Below are 17,301 nucleotides of genomic sequence, written 5' to 3'. Positions count from 1 at the left end.
TCAAAAAATTGTCTATGTTAGCCAGCTCCAATTCCTCTCCTCTCACTTTTTCTGAAATCCACTCCAATCAAGTTCTTCCCCTGTTGCTCTACTGAAGTGTTACCAATGGCCTCCATGGTAGTAAACCCAACTCTCGGTCCTCACTCACAGGCGAGCACTCACTCGCCCCTGATATACTGTCTTCACTTGGCTTCCAGGCACCTCACTCCTGGTTCACCTGCTTCACTGGCTGTCCCTTTCTCAGTCTCCTTTGCTGGCTCATCCACTTCTCTAGCCTTGAAGTTACAAGGCTTCATCCTTGGTTCTCTTCTATGTACACTCATTCCAATGGGGATCTTGTCTAATCTCCTAGGTTTAAATATCATCTAATGCTGATCTCTCTCATATCTCTCTGGCTTGCGCCACTCTCCTTAACCCCAGACTAGTATATGCAACTGCCTATTCAAGATCTCCACTTGAGTTTCTAAGAGATTTCTCAAATGTAACATGTCCAAGACTGAACTCCTGCTCTTTCTCTTCAAATCTGCTCTGCCTGTGGTCTTCCTCATCTCTTCTGTTTTTTTATATCCCTTATCAGTTCATCATCCTATTTGATTTTCTTGTTATATTTATTATTTATTGCCTCTTGCCCCTACCCCCAATATGTAATATCCACAAGTACCGGGATTTTTGTCTATTTTGTTCATGTATATAACTCTATCAACTAGAACAATGTCTGGGTGCTCAATTAACACTTACTTATTGGATGAATGAACTGGAAAATCAATGAAAAATGGGTTTATCTACCAGCAATAAAATACCACCTAAGTTTAAAATCTGTGTCTGTGCGTGGGCTGGGCAAGGGGCGGACAGGAAGGTAACGCTTCACGAACGGAAAGCACCAGAACAAGGCTTAGGTAAAAATCACGGTGAGAGTGAGCAAATGTTTGGAGAAACCACTTGTCAGAGCAAGAGGCCTGAATGAGTTCTAAATGGCTACCTAAACTTTGTCGGCATCAGGTGCAAAGGTGGTACTTGGGGTAAAACGGCGCAAAAACGCCTCTTCCTCCGTTACAAGTCACTGGGCTCACCAGCTGTTCCCCTATTAGGGTGGCTCTTTTTTCCCTTATTTGGGCTTCACTGTCAAAAGAAAGACACCACACCCTGCGTTATGTAGCCTTAACTGAGTGGTTATGCCACGTCCCAGGTGTCCTGTCTTCAGCACTGTATTTCATTCAGTAATTTTTTTTTCTTTCGAATCAGGGTTCCGACGTGGAGCCAGGAAATCTCTGAAGCTGTTTGAAAACAATGCGAACCAAAAAAGAGTCAGACTTTTTAAAAAATACATTTTTAAAAAAGTTTAAGGGCGTTAGAGGCGAGCAGGATTTGGGGACCCCGGGAGTCCAGCCGAGAGGAGCCCTGTCCGCGCTCGCCCGGCCGCGGGCGCAGAGCCCAGTCCTCGCGGGACGCCGCCTTAGGCGTCTCGGGCTGCGGCACACGCGCCCTCCCGGGTCGCACCCGCCACAGTGCTCGACGGAGCAGGAGCCCGTCCCCGGGGAAGGAGCCTCGAGCTCCCCTTGGATTTCCACGCAACCCGCACAGACGCGGCCAGACTGAAGGAGCAGAGTCCAGAGGGAGCATCAGCGTTGCGGAGAGCAGGAGCCGGGAATGGGCGCCCAGATCGGCGCGGCGAGAGGTCAGCGCGCCCTGCCCGTCCCACCCCGCGCGGAGCGAGCGACACCCCGGCTTCCGCGACGCCTCCTCCCGCCTCCGCACGCCTCCCCTTTAAGCGCAAGGCGCCGTTGGATTTGTGTCGGCCGAGGCGAGGCGCGACTCCCCTTTATGGCGGAGTCGGCGGCTGCGGCGCTGACAGCCGCGGCGGCCGGGAGAGCGGAGCGGGAGGCCGGGCCTCGGGCCGCCGGCCGCCGTCACCGCCGCGGGACCTGGGGGAGCGCGGCGCGCGCCGAGGCGGGGGCGGAGGAGTGGGCGGGCCCGGCCGGGCTGGGGGCGGGGAGGCTGGGGAAGGCAGGGAGCCGGGTCGCCGGCGCTCGGGTCCGCCTCTGACTGCGGCGCGGCGGGGCGATGTGTGATCACCATGGCGAGGAGTCTCTGTCCGGGAGCCTGGCTGAGGAAACCCTGTTACCTCCAGGTAGGCCGGCCGCGAGCCCCTGTGCGCCCTGCCTCGCCGCGCGGGACTCGCCCGCTCCTCCCGCCCGCCCTGGGCCGGCGCCCGCCCGAACCCCGCTGCCCCCTGCCGTCCGGCACCTGGCGGCGCGCCCTCCCCGGCCCCCACGGCCGCTCTGCCCGCGCCCCCCGCCGCTGCCCCGGCGCCTCTCGCGCCCCGCCGGCCCGGCGCGGGGCCCCGCGTCCCCCCGCCCGGGCTCGCCCGCGCGCCCCTAGCATCCCGAGAGCCCGGAGACGTGACCTGGGCGCCACTCTCCTCCCCTAGCAGACGGGGCTCGGCAGCCTGGGCTCGGGACGTGCCCCGTCTTCTCCCTGGTCCAGTGCTCTCCTCCCCCTGCTCCGCGGTCGGCCCCGCAGGTCGGCTATTCTCGACTCTGTCCTGGGTCTTCAATCGGTGGTAGGAAAGGTGGTGTGTCATTCCTCCATATTTTAGAAAATTATGGCCATTTGTCACATCAGTGTATCCCCAAACCAACCCCCGAGAAGCGGCGTGTGCCTCGTCCTGAGCCCCTTGATCGGGTCTTTCTATCACACCCGTGATTTAAATGGGAGGTGAGGCTCGGAAGCCCCAGCGAGGAGGACGGGTGTTTGCTTTTTAAAAGGAAAGGGGACAGTGTCTGATGCCGATCGCACACACCCCGGCAATGCAAACGTAATTCTCAATCATGTCGTGTGTACCGTTCGCGTGTTAATTTTTCACGATTTCCCGTTCCACCCTCTGTGTCCCTGCCAGTCTGTGTCTTCGAACCCTGCTACCGCGTTCATGTTCTGTTGGTCACCAGGGGGACCTAGTAGACATCGTGAGTAGCTGAGCACAAATCCATCACCTCGATGGAAAAACAACTACAAATCACTGCCTCGCGTGGGTCAGAGCAGTGTAGTCTGCATTCAGAGGACAGTATTCCTTTACCCCTTACTTTAAAAGGCTTAAAGGTATCGATAGAATGTTTGGGGATGGGAATTCATGCTCAGCTGGTGCTTTTATAAATTATTTAAAAGTTGAGAAGAAACTATCATGGGGCAAGTAAATGTTATATTTTTGTTTGGAAATTGCATGTGTAAATCATTACGTTGCAGGGTGATGTACTGCAAATTAGAAGCATGGTTTGACAACTCATGATACGAAGGGTGTGGGAGTAAAACTAAACGCCCTGAGTCTTTGCAGCAGCTCCACCCCTAGTAATTGTGCCTTGAGTAATAGTAGAGCAACTCAGTCTAGAATTCAGCCCAGGCCAGGTATTTCTTGTAACCCTTTACTGAGCAAAAAGGTACATTTCCAGGCTCTATTACCAAAATAAGTTTATTGAGATATTTTAAATTTGTGTGGTGTGTGTGTGAGGCAGATGTCCCTGAGCTAACTTCGTTGCCCATCTTCCTCTTTTTGCTTGAGGAAGATTGTCCCTGAGCTAATACGTGTGTCAGTCTTCCTCTATTTTGTATATACAACACCGCCACAGCCTGATTTGAGGAGCTGTGTGTAGGTCAGCGTCCAGGATCCAAACAGTGAACCCAGGGCTGCCAGCATGTGTGAACTTAGCCACTATGCCCCAGCTGGCCCCTAAATGTTTGTTGTTTTTTGTTGTTGTTGTTGTGTTTACTAACACTGTCTAGCTATTTATTTTTAATTTTTTAGATTTTGTTGCAGGCTTTATTTTAGACTTTAATTTGTTTGACTCTAAATATTCTCCTTGGATGTGGCTGTGACGTTTTTTGGCACCGTAGCGCAAGAACTTTTAGACTGAGTTAAGATTAGTTTTGCAGATAGTTATGCGTCCACTAACGGCAAACATTTGATATTTCTGCCTTTTTGAACGTGCACATCATTATCACCAAATTAAGGTAAACTCAAATTTTAGCATTTCAGAAGGATTTTGGGGCATCGTGATATTTTAGTAGGCTATTCCTATACAAAATAATGATTAAATAGAAACTTTATTGATTTTAGTGTTAAATTGAGGTAAATAAATTTAAAACAGGACTGGTGTTTTAAACATTGTCTTATTATTAGTATTTATTCTCTTTATGAATTTTCTTGTTAGTTGTTCTTCACCATACTGTTTCAATTTAACCTGTTTAAAAAAAAAGGCCTTCAAATTACTCAAATGTCATACCTTCTTCTATTCCCTATTGCCTAAATGCCTCACCTTCTGCATTGTACATTTCCTCCACCACTAGGTGCTTCAATCTTGAAACTGTTTTGGGCAAAGTCAAAAGAAAATATTTTCAACTGACACTGTTATACAGCTACTCAGTTTCTCAGCCACTGAGGATTGAATTAATATATACAGTATTGCTTTTCCTTTTTAATGTTTATTGTTTTATTTTTCTGGAGAATAAAATGATGTTCCTTTAGGAACAGCGTGAGCTTGAGAGCAGAGCTGAATTTTGTTCATTTGTGCATCTGATTTATTATGAAAAAGTTATGTAACTTTTTGGTTCCATCGTTTCCATATCATAAAGTGGAGATTGTAGTTCTTTGCTGAGTAATCACATGAATGTAGTGAGGATAAACTGGATGAAGTTAAATCTGTTTTGCGACACTTTTACTACATTTTCAGGAGAAAAGCACGTGAACTTAAATGGTAAATACATATAGATAAATATGTTGAATTCCTTCAACTTAAGTTTCCTGACTTTCTACCACCCCTTTTATTTATCGAATATTTATTGACTTAGGTGCATGATATGACTTATTTTGTTAACTCAGTCATTGACTTAGTAAATATTTGTTGGATGCCTGTCACGTGCCAGAAGCTATGTGAGGTGGTGGGGATTCTAGGGGAGCTGAGCAAACACCTTTGTGGTCCTCATGGAGCTTAAAGTCTAGTCAGGGAGACAAACAGTCATCAAACAGCAAGTGCTATGAAGGAAAAGGGAAAGAGCAAAAGACTGCCTGAGAGGAAGACAACAGTATCTCTCTCTCTCTTTTAAAGCTGTGTTACTATGGAAGTTTTTATGCTGGCTAAAACGGAGAGGATAATGAGCCTGCCCTCAATAATTGTCAGTATTTTGTTTCATTTTTCCCTCCCCCATGTCCTCCTTCCAACTAAAGTATTTTGTAGCAGTATCTCAGATATTGCATCATTTTATCCAAGTATCTCAGTATGCATTTCTAAGAGATAGGGATATTTTTAGACATAATCACAATACCATCACGCCTAACAAAATTAATAACAGTTCCTTAGTTTTTCCCCACCCTCCTCCTAGATATGCATTACCCTGAGAGGGCTGACTAAATCCGATTCGCCATGGAGCGGGCCTACTGTGATTTGAGAGGGTCTCTTGGCAAAAACAAAACAAAAATCTCTCCCCTTATCAGTTTGTCCATGCTGAGAATTCTTCATTCACGGGAAACTAATTTTCATTTCATGTTTTGGGTGAATGTTTTAGAAAATAAATGTCTAGTTTAAGTAACATTTTCGTGTAAATGTATTATTAATTTAGAATGAGGCTTAATTAGTGAACAGGTGTAAAAGATCTGGTTTGTTTGGGGGTGGGGGAACGGGTGAAGAGTACAGAAGGAACTGGATTGCAGAGATGGTGGGGAGAGATAGAAGGCCCAGTGAGAAGAGAGGGAAGTTGCAGAGACCAGCTTTGTAGACTTGCAGTTTTGCTGTTTGTCTTCAACTGGGTGGGGTCAAAAAGCAGTTATACCTTAAGGTGTTCAGGCCGTAGGGCGTGCAAGTTCCTCTTCTTCCTGTGACATACAGGGAAAAAATTTTAAGCAGTCGACAATTAGAAAGGAGCTCCATTCCTAGTGTTTTCATTAATCCAGATATCACTGACATAATTGATGATGCTTTAGAGAACTGTAGTATTATGCAATTGATATATTTTCAGCTATAACATGGATTAAATAGGCATTTATGGGCTATTGTGGGGGCCTAATCACTGTTTATAGTTTTGTTTATATAGCATAAGAGATTCTATTGCTTGTGAAGAAAAGAACTGATGTGGTATATCCATATAATAGAATATTATTCAGCAGTAAAGAGGAATGAAGAACTGATACATACTTTAACATGGATGTACCATGAAAACATTAAATATATGAAAGAAGCCAGTCACAAAAGACCACATATTGTATGGTTCCATTGATATGAAGTGTCCAGAATAGGCAAATCTATAAAGATAGAAAATAGATTAGTTGTTGCCTAGGGCTGGGAGAATTGGGAGGAAATGGGTATGAGGTTTCTTTTTGGGTAATAGAAATGTTCAAAATTGATGCTGGTGATGATTGCACAGCTGTGAATATACTAAGAACCACTGAATTGTATACTTTAAATGAATAAATTGTATGGTATATGAATTATATCTCAATAAAACTACAAAAAAATAAAGGAACTGAGTTTATCCCATTGATGCGGTCCTTCTCTCTGCCCCTTGTTGCAGATTCTATCAATGCCAGCTTTTTGGAACGGAGAATACTTTTTCCAGAGATGAGGTGCAGGCACGCTGTTTGCCTGTGCAGCCTCTCTGTCAGCCAGGGGGGCTTGTGACCTGCCTGAAATAGAGAGCCAACAAGCATTTACCTGAGCAACAAGTTTCTCATGGCAAGGCATCCTCCCCGGAGCATGCTAACTTACAGCTCCATCCTCTCCAGCTATTTTGTTGAGAAGAGTACTTCCTGGATTGGCTAAATGTTGTGGCACATTGAACAGAGTAGAATCCTGCCTCTGAGATCAGAAACTGTGGGTGTGTTAACCAGTTTAGACCACTTTTAGGCAGTGTTTTCCTTCCACACACCATTATGGTGATACTACTTGTAGCTTGCTGGGTGTGGTAACTCAGAATGACACCTGTATTCGTCTGTTTTTAGCAGTGTATTTTCTACAAATTAGAATCTACTTAGTTTAGGATTTACTCATAGTCTGAGTGGGACTGATAACACAGCAGCCCTGTAATTCTTTGGTTTTAGTTTAAAATAGCTTCTTCCTTCTCACTGTCGTTAAGTCCTGAAGAATGAAAGTTAAGACAATTTAGGGTAATTCTCTAGAGTTAGGTTATACACATTTTCCATTCCAGTCTTTCTACCTGCTTGCCTTTTTGCATAAAAAAGCTAGCACAGTTCTGAAGTCTGAGATACTTGAGTGCTTCTGAAGGTTTTCAAGCCCTTTAGATTGCATCAGTTTTAAATCTCTTGAGGCGTCCTCTTACAAATGACTACTCCAGCAGTTTCAGTATGTGTTCACTAGGACTGTCATGAATGAATGGATAGGTGGCATGTTCTAATTAGAGTGTTAGCACTTGTGTAACATTTCTGATACCTGGCTCTTGGGCTTGTATTTGTACTATTTTTTCAAACATGGCTGCTGTAGATGGTTTAGTTCTTTATGACTCAATGTGGATATTTTGTGGGATTTAGTGCCAGATAGGGTTACTGATACAGATTAACTGGTAATAGTGACAATGTTGACAAATACTGTAGTAAGAGTAATATGGCTTTTTGCCCATTTTCAGCCTCCAGGATTATCCAGATAAATCTAAGGATAATTAGAGTAGGTGGTAGTTCCCTATTCCCCAAAGGCTATAGAGGGAGTGTGTGGCTGAGTCTCATCAGCTTTATTAGACCTGCTCTTCAGAGCTAAGCTTTGCTTTTGCCTGAAACTAAATCTCCAGAACTATGCCTATACAGAAAGATGCATATAGAGAGAGCATATGCTTATCTCCAGACTGGTGCGTAAACAGAGAGTATATGCATCCCATAATGTCTTACATTCAAGCATAGAATTATAATGCAGCCGTTTGATGTTACCATTAGTTGCTTTTCTACCCCAGTTAGAAACAAAGAAACGGTGAGTTCTCGGGCACATTTCATCCTCACCACACTTTCAGGCTGAAGCTCGCGGTAAAAATGTTTCTTCATTGTCATCTTCCCAGAGCCCCAGTTTTTCATCTTGATGGATTATAATGTTGTTTTGTATTCTCTGTAGAAGTTTCCTTTTTTTAACAGTTAGGTACATTTTAATGTTTTCACTTCTTCAAGTTGCTTTTAAAAACAATACTATACCATTCTGTTAAATATCATCTTTTTACATTGTCAGATTGAAAAGATAAATCTCTTAACATTTTTAACATCTGTTTCTAGACATTCAAATATTTTACAAATAGTCTTCCTTTAAAACCTGTTAATCTACAAAGTATATGGGTTTAGAAAAACCAGGATATTGTAATGTGAACATGTTTTAAAAACCCAAAATATTAGTGGGTAAATTTTTCTTTGGAAATAAGTACTTTTTTGTTGTTGTTGTTGACTGAGTATTTCATGAAATTAAATAATTATCTTTTTCGGTTTGATCATGGTATTGTGGTTATGTTTTTTTTCCTTTGGTTTTGTTTTTTTATTGTGGCCAAAAACACGTAACATAAAATTCACCGTGTTAACCATCTTTAAGTGTACAGAATAGTAGTGTTAACTCTGTGCACACTGTTGGCAACAGATCTCTCTAAAACTTTTTCATCTTGCAAAACTGAAATTCTCTGCTATTGAACAGCTCCCCATTTTGCCCTCCCGCACCAGCCCCTAGTAATCACGTTCTGTTTATATACATTTCATATATATATATATATATATATATATATATACGTATATACATTTCTGTATATATACATTTTATACATCTCTGTTTCTGAGTTTGACTTCTTTAGGATACCTCATATAGACTCATTCAGTATTTGTTTTTATGACTGGCTTATTTAACTTAACATGATGTCTTCAAGGTTCATCCATGTTGTAGCTAGCATATATCAGAATTCTCTCTCCCTATTCCCCCCACCCTCCAGCCCTGGCAACTGTTTTTCTACTCTCTGTTTCTATAAGTTTGACTTTTTGTTAAGATTCCACTTATAAGTGTTACCATGCAGTCTTTATCTTTCTCTGTTGGTCTTATTTCACTTAGCATAATGCCCTCCAGTTTCATCCATGTTGTTACAAATGACAGGATTTTTTTCAAGGCCTAGTAACATTCCAGTGCATATGTATATCACATTTTCTTCATCATTCAGTGGACATTTAGGTTGCTTCCATTTCTTTGCTATTGTGAATAATGCTGCAGTGAACGTGAGAGTGCTAATATCTCTCTGAGAACCTGCTTTTAGTTCTTTTATGCATATATATATATATATATATATATATATATCCAGAAATGGGATTGCTGGATCATAGGGTAATTCCATTTTTAATTTTTTGAGTAACCTCCATGCTGTTCCATAGCAGCTGTACCATTTTACGTTCCCACCAACAATGCACAAAGGTTCCACTATCTCCACATCCTCACCAGCATTTGTTATTTTCTGGGTTTTTTGGTAGTGACCATCCTAACAGGTGTGAGGTGCTATCTCATTGTGGATTTGATTTGCGTTTCCATGATGATTAGTGATATTGCACATCTTTTCATGTGCTTGTTGGCCATTCTTTGGAGAAAGTTCCTTCTTGACTTATTGTCAAGAGATGTTATCCTGGGTTGATTGAATAAACAGATTGGTGTTTATTCAACAGGGCTATGAGTTGTTATAAACAGAGTTCCCCCTTCTTATCTAAGAACAGAGTAATGATGTTTGAGGATATTCTTGCAAGAGAGATTTATAATGCACTAATGCCTTTCTGAATGGATTACTACATCTGTTTCAGACATACAGTGTCAGAGTCACAGACTAATAGATCTTAGAGCTAGGACCACAAATTTTACTCCCCACCCTGCATTGCTTGAAAATTAGAACTTCTTATTTATTTTAAATTTAAAATATTGATTATCATGCCAACCTATGTTCCCTTGATTGAATTCTGAATTTAAAAAAATTGTGATAGAATTTTTTTGGAATAATGGCGAAATTTGAAAATGAATTTTCTATTGGATAGCATTATTGTATCAATGTTAAATTGTGTTATATAGGTAAATGTCCTTTTTAGAAGATATAAACTGAAATATTTAGGGTAAAAAGTATAATGTCTATAATTTTTTAAAAATAGTTCAGGAAAATATGTTTTTATATACATATATAAAGAGAGAGCAAGGTTTCTTAACCTCAGCACTATTGATGTTTTGGGCGGAGAATTCCTTCTTGTATGGGGCCCTGCACTGTAGGAAGTTTAGCAGCATCCCTGGCCTCTACCCACTAAATGCCAGTGGCACCCTCCAGTAGTGACTATCAAAAATATCTCCAGACACTGCCAGATGTCCTCTGGGAGTACAAATTTGCCTCTGGGAGGCAAAATTGTTCCCAGTTAAGAAGCACTGATACAGAGAAGGAGAAAGAGGGAGAGGGAGAGAGATTTATGTACATTTAAAGAGAGTAAGAAAGCAAGCAAATGTAGGACAATGTTAACAAAGGATGAATATAGGTATAAGGTACCAGGGTATTCTTTGTACTGTTTTTTTAAGTTTTCTGTAGATTTAAACACTTTCAAAGTAAAAGTTTTGGGGAAAATAAATTAGACTGGATTTCATAATAATAATTGAGTATGACTGCAAATGTATGAACTCTGTCCAAAGTTACCTTAAGGGTCGAGAAAATGAGATTCGATAGAACACATTTGAAGCACATTTTTAAAAAGTGTTAGTTTTCTAGTGGTCCTAAAACAAATTACCACAATTTGGCAGCTTAAAACAACACCCATTTATGTGTACCCTTATCTCACAGTTTTATAGGTTGAAAGTCTGGGCACAGTGTGGCCCAGCTGGTTCTCTGCTCCAGGTTTCACAAGGTTGAAAATTAAGGTGTCACTAGGGTTAAGTTTCTTTCTGGAGCTCTGGGAAGGAATCGGCTTCCAGGCTCTCTCAGGTTGTTGTCAGAATTCAAATCCATGCAGTTGTGGGACTGAGGTCTCAATTTCCTTGCCAGCTGTTGGCTAGGAGTTGTTCTCAGCTTCTGAGGCTGCCTGCATTCCTTAGTTTGTGGCTCCCTTTCCCCTCTTCAGAGCCAGCAGCAGTGGGTGAGGTCCTTCATGTGCTTCAAATCTCTTCTGCCTCTTGTTTTCTCTACCTTCCTCTGCCTTCTCTCTCGGACTCTTCTGCCTTTCTCTTCTGCTTTTAAGGGCTCATATGATTGCATTGGGTCTGCCCAGATAGTTCAGGATGTCTCTATTTTAAAGTCAGCTGATTAGTAACCTTAGTTCCAAATGCAAAGTCCCTTCACAGCAGTACTAGATTAGTTTTTGATTAAATAACCAGGGGGTGGGAATCTTGGGAAATATCTTTAGAATTCTGTCTACCACAGAAAGAATACAACTGAATTCTGACAGTTAAAAAAGTTAGTCATTCCCTAAAATATTTTGTTTCTTTCCCATTTCTATTAGATTTAAAGAAGTTGCCATAGAAGAGATTTTATGAAAGGGTTATTATTGTATTTATCACTCCAGGAATTACTATGAAAAGAATCTTGGATATTTATTACGGGAAGGAAAATTCAGATAGCTGCTGAACAATCGCATGTGGAAATATTTGTTTTTACAATAGCTGCTATTCTTAAATCTTTTCTGCCCTTTATACAAACTAAAGTAAGAGTGGGAAAATATCACTGTATGAAGTGTAAGAAGAGGTTCTTTAAAATGTAAACTATTTCTTTCTGTTTATTACCATAATTAATTAAAATTGCTCTTCTTTACCCCTTAAAGAAGACAATGCTTGGTTTTGTTTTGGTGTGCCAGCTTACAATATTTTCGATCACGCCTGATCTGGTAGAACTAAATTTGTCCCCAATAAAGAGCCTGTTTCTTATCCTGGTTTTGTCCTTTATCCTGAGCATATACTCAGGGTGTGCAAAATGATGCAGTATAGTACACACATTTTTACCTGTATTCAAAAATACTCTGTAACCACTCTAAGACAGTGAGCTCCAATAGCTCACACAAAGCGCATACTCCTCTCTCTTTCACATTCTCTTACTCTTTACTCTTACCGCCACCACCATCATATCTTCATTATTGTCATTGTAACTGAGGCCCTCACCACTCCCATTTCTTCTAATCTGTCCACCCCCTCTGCCTTCACTACTTTCTCTATTCAAGCAAGATCCCACGCTGTGTCATTTCAGCTCGTCTTCTTTGCTTACTTACACCTCCTTGCTTCTCTGACCTTCCTTCATTCTTGTGCTGATACTTCCACATTTTCCTTTTAGTCTCATCTTCCTTTGCCCCCTGCTTTCCCTGGGACTCCAGTCTTCTATTTCTCATTTTGTACAGTCTTCTTGGGTCATCCACTACAACCCAAATAGTAATGGGTCTCAACTCTGTATCACCAGCCCAAACCTCTCCCCGAGAACTTCAGATCTGCATTTCCAGTTGCTTATTTTATATCTACCTCTAGATAGCACTTCATATTCAACATGTTCAAACCTAACCTACCCCCTAAACTTGCTTTTTTCCCTGTTTCAGTTAGTGATACCCTTCAGTTACTCAAGACAGAAATATACCCAGGTCCTTCTAGACGCTCCCTCTTTCCTTATCCTTGTGTTTCATCCCTCAGTAAGTCTTCCAGTGCATCTCCTAAATAGCTTTTGATTGCATCATCTCTCTTTTTTTTTCATACAATGTTATCAACTCTAGTCATCATGTTTAACTTTAGATCCTCACACCTTATTCATCTTATAGCTGACAGATTTTGCCCTTTCCCAACCTCTCCCTATTTCTCCCGCCCCTCAGCCTCTGGCAACCGTTTTTCTACTCTCTGTTTCTATGAGTTGGGGACTTTTTCTTTTAATTTTTAGATTCTGCATATAAGTGATACCATTCAGTATTTGTCTTTCTGTCTGGCTTATTTCACTTACCATAATGCCCTCAAGGTCTGTCCATTTTGTCACAAATGGCAGAATTTCCTTCTCTCTCACGGATGAATAATATTCCAGTGTGTGTGTGTGTGTGTGTGTGTACCACATATTCTTTATCCATTCCTCCATTGATATACGCTTGGGACACTTAGATTGTTTCCATCTCTTGGCTTTTGTAAATAATGCTTCAATGAATAAGGGAGTGTGTATATCTCTTTGATATCCTATTTTCGTTTCCTCTGGATATATACCCAGAAGTAGGAATGCTGGATAATATGCTAGTTCTATTTTTAGTTTTTTTATGGAACCTCCATACTGTTTTCCATAGTGGCTGCACCAGTTTATATTCACCAACAGTACACAAGTGTTCCCTTTTCTCCACATTCAAGTCAACAGTAGTTGTCTCTTGTGTTTTTGATAACAGCCATTCTAACAAGTGTAAGGTGATATCTCATTGTGGTTTTGATTTGTATTTCCCTGATAATTAGTGATGGTGAGCACCTTTTCATGTACCTTTTGGCCATTTGTCTCCTGCTGAGACCATGAGTCTCTCTTTTTGTTTCATTAGGCCCACTGTAATAGCCTCCACAATGGCTTCCTGCCTCATTTACCCCCTTTACATCCATCCTCCACGTTGTTTCCAGAGTAATCTTCTCCAAAGGGCAAATCTGATGAAGTCTCCCTCCCTGCCAGTGTAATTCTTGAGTGGCTTCCCATTGCCTTCATGAGACTATGCAGAGTTCTGAGCATGGCCCTTGTTTCTCATCCCTTCCTATCTTGCCATTTCATTCCTGCCATTACCACCTCATGCACTATTTGCTCTAGCAATCCTGAGAAACTTCCAGTTTTCCAGACGCACCATGCTGTCTATCATGTGTCAATCTGTCTACCCTGCTTTTTCCTATTTGCCCTAGAATGTCCTTCCCCCATTTCCCTGCATCCCTCTTCACCTGGTATATTCTCAGTTTTCTAGTTTTCCTTTAGGTTACAACTCAAAAAGGGAGTGACGTTTCAGCAATCCCTCCCTAACACCCCACATGGTCTTAGTGTACCTCATCTATGGCCCAGACTGTGTGCGTGATATCCGGCACACTCTTCTCTCACAGCATTTATGATATTGAATTGTCATCAGTGGTTTTCATATCCTTCTTCTGCCCCAGACTGATCTCCTTGACAGCAGAAATGTCACTTTCCTCTCTCTATCCTCTGTGCCTAGCTCAGAGTAGAACTCAGTGTTTGTTGAAGGAATGAATCAGCATAACCACTTGCTTGTAGAGATGTAGTTAGATTAACTATTTCTTTATATGAAAGAAAATATGTATACAAGAAGTAAAATAGTATAGAGGGGCTTATGATGCAAACGATAAGTCTCCCCTTCCGCTTCTTCTTACCCTCAGGTCAACTCCCAAAAGGTAGCTTCTTTGAACCACTTATTTTTTTTGCTTTCCTAGTGCCTACACTTCTAACTTGTAGAGTTCTATGTCTAAAGAGAACTGTACACATCCTGGAAGGTGCCTAAGATGCTGAATTTAGGAACTGGAATCAATTATTTGAAGTTTTATTTATTCTCATATACTTTTTTATATCTTAAAATATTTATTTTTGTCAGAATAGCTGGTAATTTTCTGTTTTTGGTTTATTATTATAATAAGCACTTCCCCCCTGAAAAAATAGATTCAAAATTATTCTTGTATACCTTTATTTTGTATTTTTGTGTAAGTTACCATATACATATAATAGATTAGTATAGTCATAAGTTTATATAGAATATAAATAAGTAAATGTACAAATGTTAGGGATTTGTGCTCTGAAATATTTTCCTGAGAGGGTTGTATGATCAAAAAGATTTGGGGCCAGTGCTCTAAATAATAGACTTTTACCTCTATTTCTTGATTTATCAACTTTAGATAATATCTATTGACTTTCCACTTTTAAAAATGAGTATTTAGCCTTCTTACACTACAATCATCTCATTCTTTTCCAATCTTTGATAGTTGTATTATTAATTTTACTTCTGTTGCTTAATTTAGTAACTTGACAACTCTTTCCCATTTCATCCACTTTTGACAGTCTATTGACTGCTCCCTTTTTAAGAAGGGGCAATAGAACATGTGTTCCTTTTTTCCACCTATTTTTTGACTTTCTGTCAGCGACACTTCTACATTGTCAAAGTAGATAACTTTTATATTTTGTCCTATTACCACAACCAAGTCTCCATATAAGTTGAATCTAAAAGATGAGAACTGTAAATAGTGTTATATTATTATGCCTTGTTACTTCTTCCATAAAGGAAAATCTCCCTTAAGAACCTGAGATCTGTTGACTGCAGCATGAAGTTATTTTCTCCTTGTCGGGAAGGCAGGTAGAATTAACAGACCAGGACAAATGCCTCTTGTTATTAAGCAAATTACTGTAAGGGTTTGTCCCTTCCCAGATGCCAAACCATATTTCTGCCAGTAGGGAAGAAAACATGTGATGTTTGCATATCCCCTATAAAAAGTTACTTTTTGCTTAGAAATCATGCTTGCTTGCTTTTTAATATTCAAATCAAAGAAAAATGATTTAAAGCCTAGTCTTTGGGATCTGTAATGATGTAACAGAGTTATGATTTGGGATCATCATAGGCCTCAGTTTCTCCCCTGAATAGTCAGTACATCTTTTTTTTGGAATGGTTACCTGGTTATGCTCATTTCTTCTGTCATCTGCCCCCCGCTAAATCCCAGTGGACCAAACTAGTTCTAGAGTGCTGGACCACTTGAATAATGAAAACAGCTCTTACCTTTATGCAGAGCTTTGTAGGTAGGAACTGGCTATCATTTGGTGCCATGTTTATAGAAAATAAAAGGACAGTGGAATACTTTTGTCCAGTCTTTTTCTTAGGGCCCTGAAATTTATGTCTTGAGACTAAACATATTGAAGTTAGTTCTGGCCTAAGATGAAGAGCATCTCTATTTTTGCACCCAGTAAGATTTGATTCTATAAATATTTAGTGCAGAGCCAATTTGTGTGCTAAGATTACTTTTTCTTCTCTTCAGGGCCAGGATCATGACCCTTGGGCTCTCAAGTTTCTCAGATCAATAACAACTAGATCCTCTTTTCTCATACTCCATCAATTCCTTATAATCAGGGTACTTGTAAGCTTGCTTCATATTCGAAACATAGATTTTTTGTGCTATTTGTCTTTTTTTAAAAAGAAATTTTCAGGGAGTTTCCAATTGCCTTTTTTTGGGAGGCATAATATGCCTTTATCATGGCCTCACTTTTTCCATACTCTCAATTATACTTCCTAGTCTGTGGAATCCCCCTTCGTGACCAAATGCTTTTCTAGGCCACTGCGCAGATGTCCTCCAAGGATTTCCTCCACTCTTCTCCTGGGTTGTAATGACTGTTTTCAGGATCCTGTGTCTTCTACTGTCATGACTTCTGCCATCATTTTACTGGAGTATATCCTGAAATAAGTTCTTTAGAAAGGATATGTGGGAAGTAAACTTTCTGAGTCATGTCTAAAACTATATTTATTGTACCTTAGTACTTGTTTGTGGTTAGCTTGGGTGTAGAATTCTGGGCTGAAAATAATTTTCTTTAGAAAATATGAAGATGTGATTCCATTGTCTTCTTACATCCTCTGTTGCTGACAAGAAGCCAGTTTGATTATCAGTCCTTTGTGAGGGACCCATTTTTCCTGTTCAAGATGTCCTTTTTACACTTGTTTTGGAATTCCGTGAGGAAATGTATAGAAGTGGGTCTTTTATCACTTAGTTGTATTGTATACTCACTGAGCCTTTTTGTTCTTAAGACTTGGGTCTTTAGCTCTGGGGAACTTAGGGGAATTCTATTACTTATTTAACAGCTCCTCCCCTCTCTTTTTTCTGTTCCCTCTTTCTGTGGTTCTTATTAGTCAAATGTCCTACCTCTTGGCTTGGCTTTTTATGTCTCATAGTTTCTCTATTATTTCCATCTTTTTATCCATATGTGCTTATTCTGAGTTTCTCAATTTTGTTTTCCAGATCATCTGTTGATTTTCTTTTTCTAATCACTCTTTGAATTCTAAGAATTTTAAATGTAATTTAAAAAAGTTCTTCCAAGTTCTTTGTTCCTTTTTTGTGGTCTCCTATTCCTATTTTATTTTATTTATTCATGTTTTTTAAAGATTGGCACCTGAGCTAACAACTGTTGCCAGTCTTCTCTTTTTTTTTTTTTCTTTTCTTTTTTTCTGCTTTTTCTCCCTCAAATCCCCCCAGTACATAGTTGTATATATTTTAGTTGTGGATCCTTCTAGTTGTGGCATGTGGGACGCCGCCTCATTGTGGCCTGATGAGGGGTGCCATGTCCACACCCAGGATCCGAACCGGCGAAACCCTGGGCCGCCGAAGC

The 17,301-nt window shown here is 40.8% G+C and overlaps 1 protein-coding gene across 4 annotated transcripts in view; it reads left to right on the top strand.

The window, feature by feature from the left end:
* Window positions 1-1,230: 1,230 nt before the first annotated feature.
* The window catches only part of DIPK1A (divergent protein kinase domain 1A), a 102,545-nt gene continuing 86,474 nt past the window's right edge, over window positions 1,231-17,301 (top strand). The window contains exon 1 of one of the 4 annotated variants that reach the window (XM_014865247.3): window positions 1,231-1,675. Coding sequence is in view for 3 of the 4 variants with exons in the window: in XM_044748902.1 (XP_044604837.1) it covers window positions 2,062-2,128 (67 nt within the window). In the remaining variant the exon portion in view is untranslated. Of the gene's footprint in view, window positions 1,676-1,963; window positions 2,129-17,301 lie in introns of those variants that run through there. The other 3 variants (XM_044748903.2, XM_044748902.1, XM_044748904.2) reach the window with 3 other exon arrangements.

The sequence above is a fragment of the Equus asinus genome, chromosome 16 (genome assembly GCF_041296235.1).
Source record: "Equus asinus isolate D_3611 breed Donkey chromosome 16, EquAss-T2T_v2, whole genome shotgun sequence".
NCBI lineage: Eukaryota > Metazoa > Chordata > Mammalia > Perissodactyla > Equidae > Equus > Equus asinus.
The sequence above is the reverse complement of the archived record's forward strand: the minus strand, read 5'-3'. Positions and strand labels throughout refer to the sequence as shown.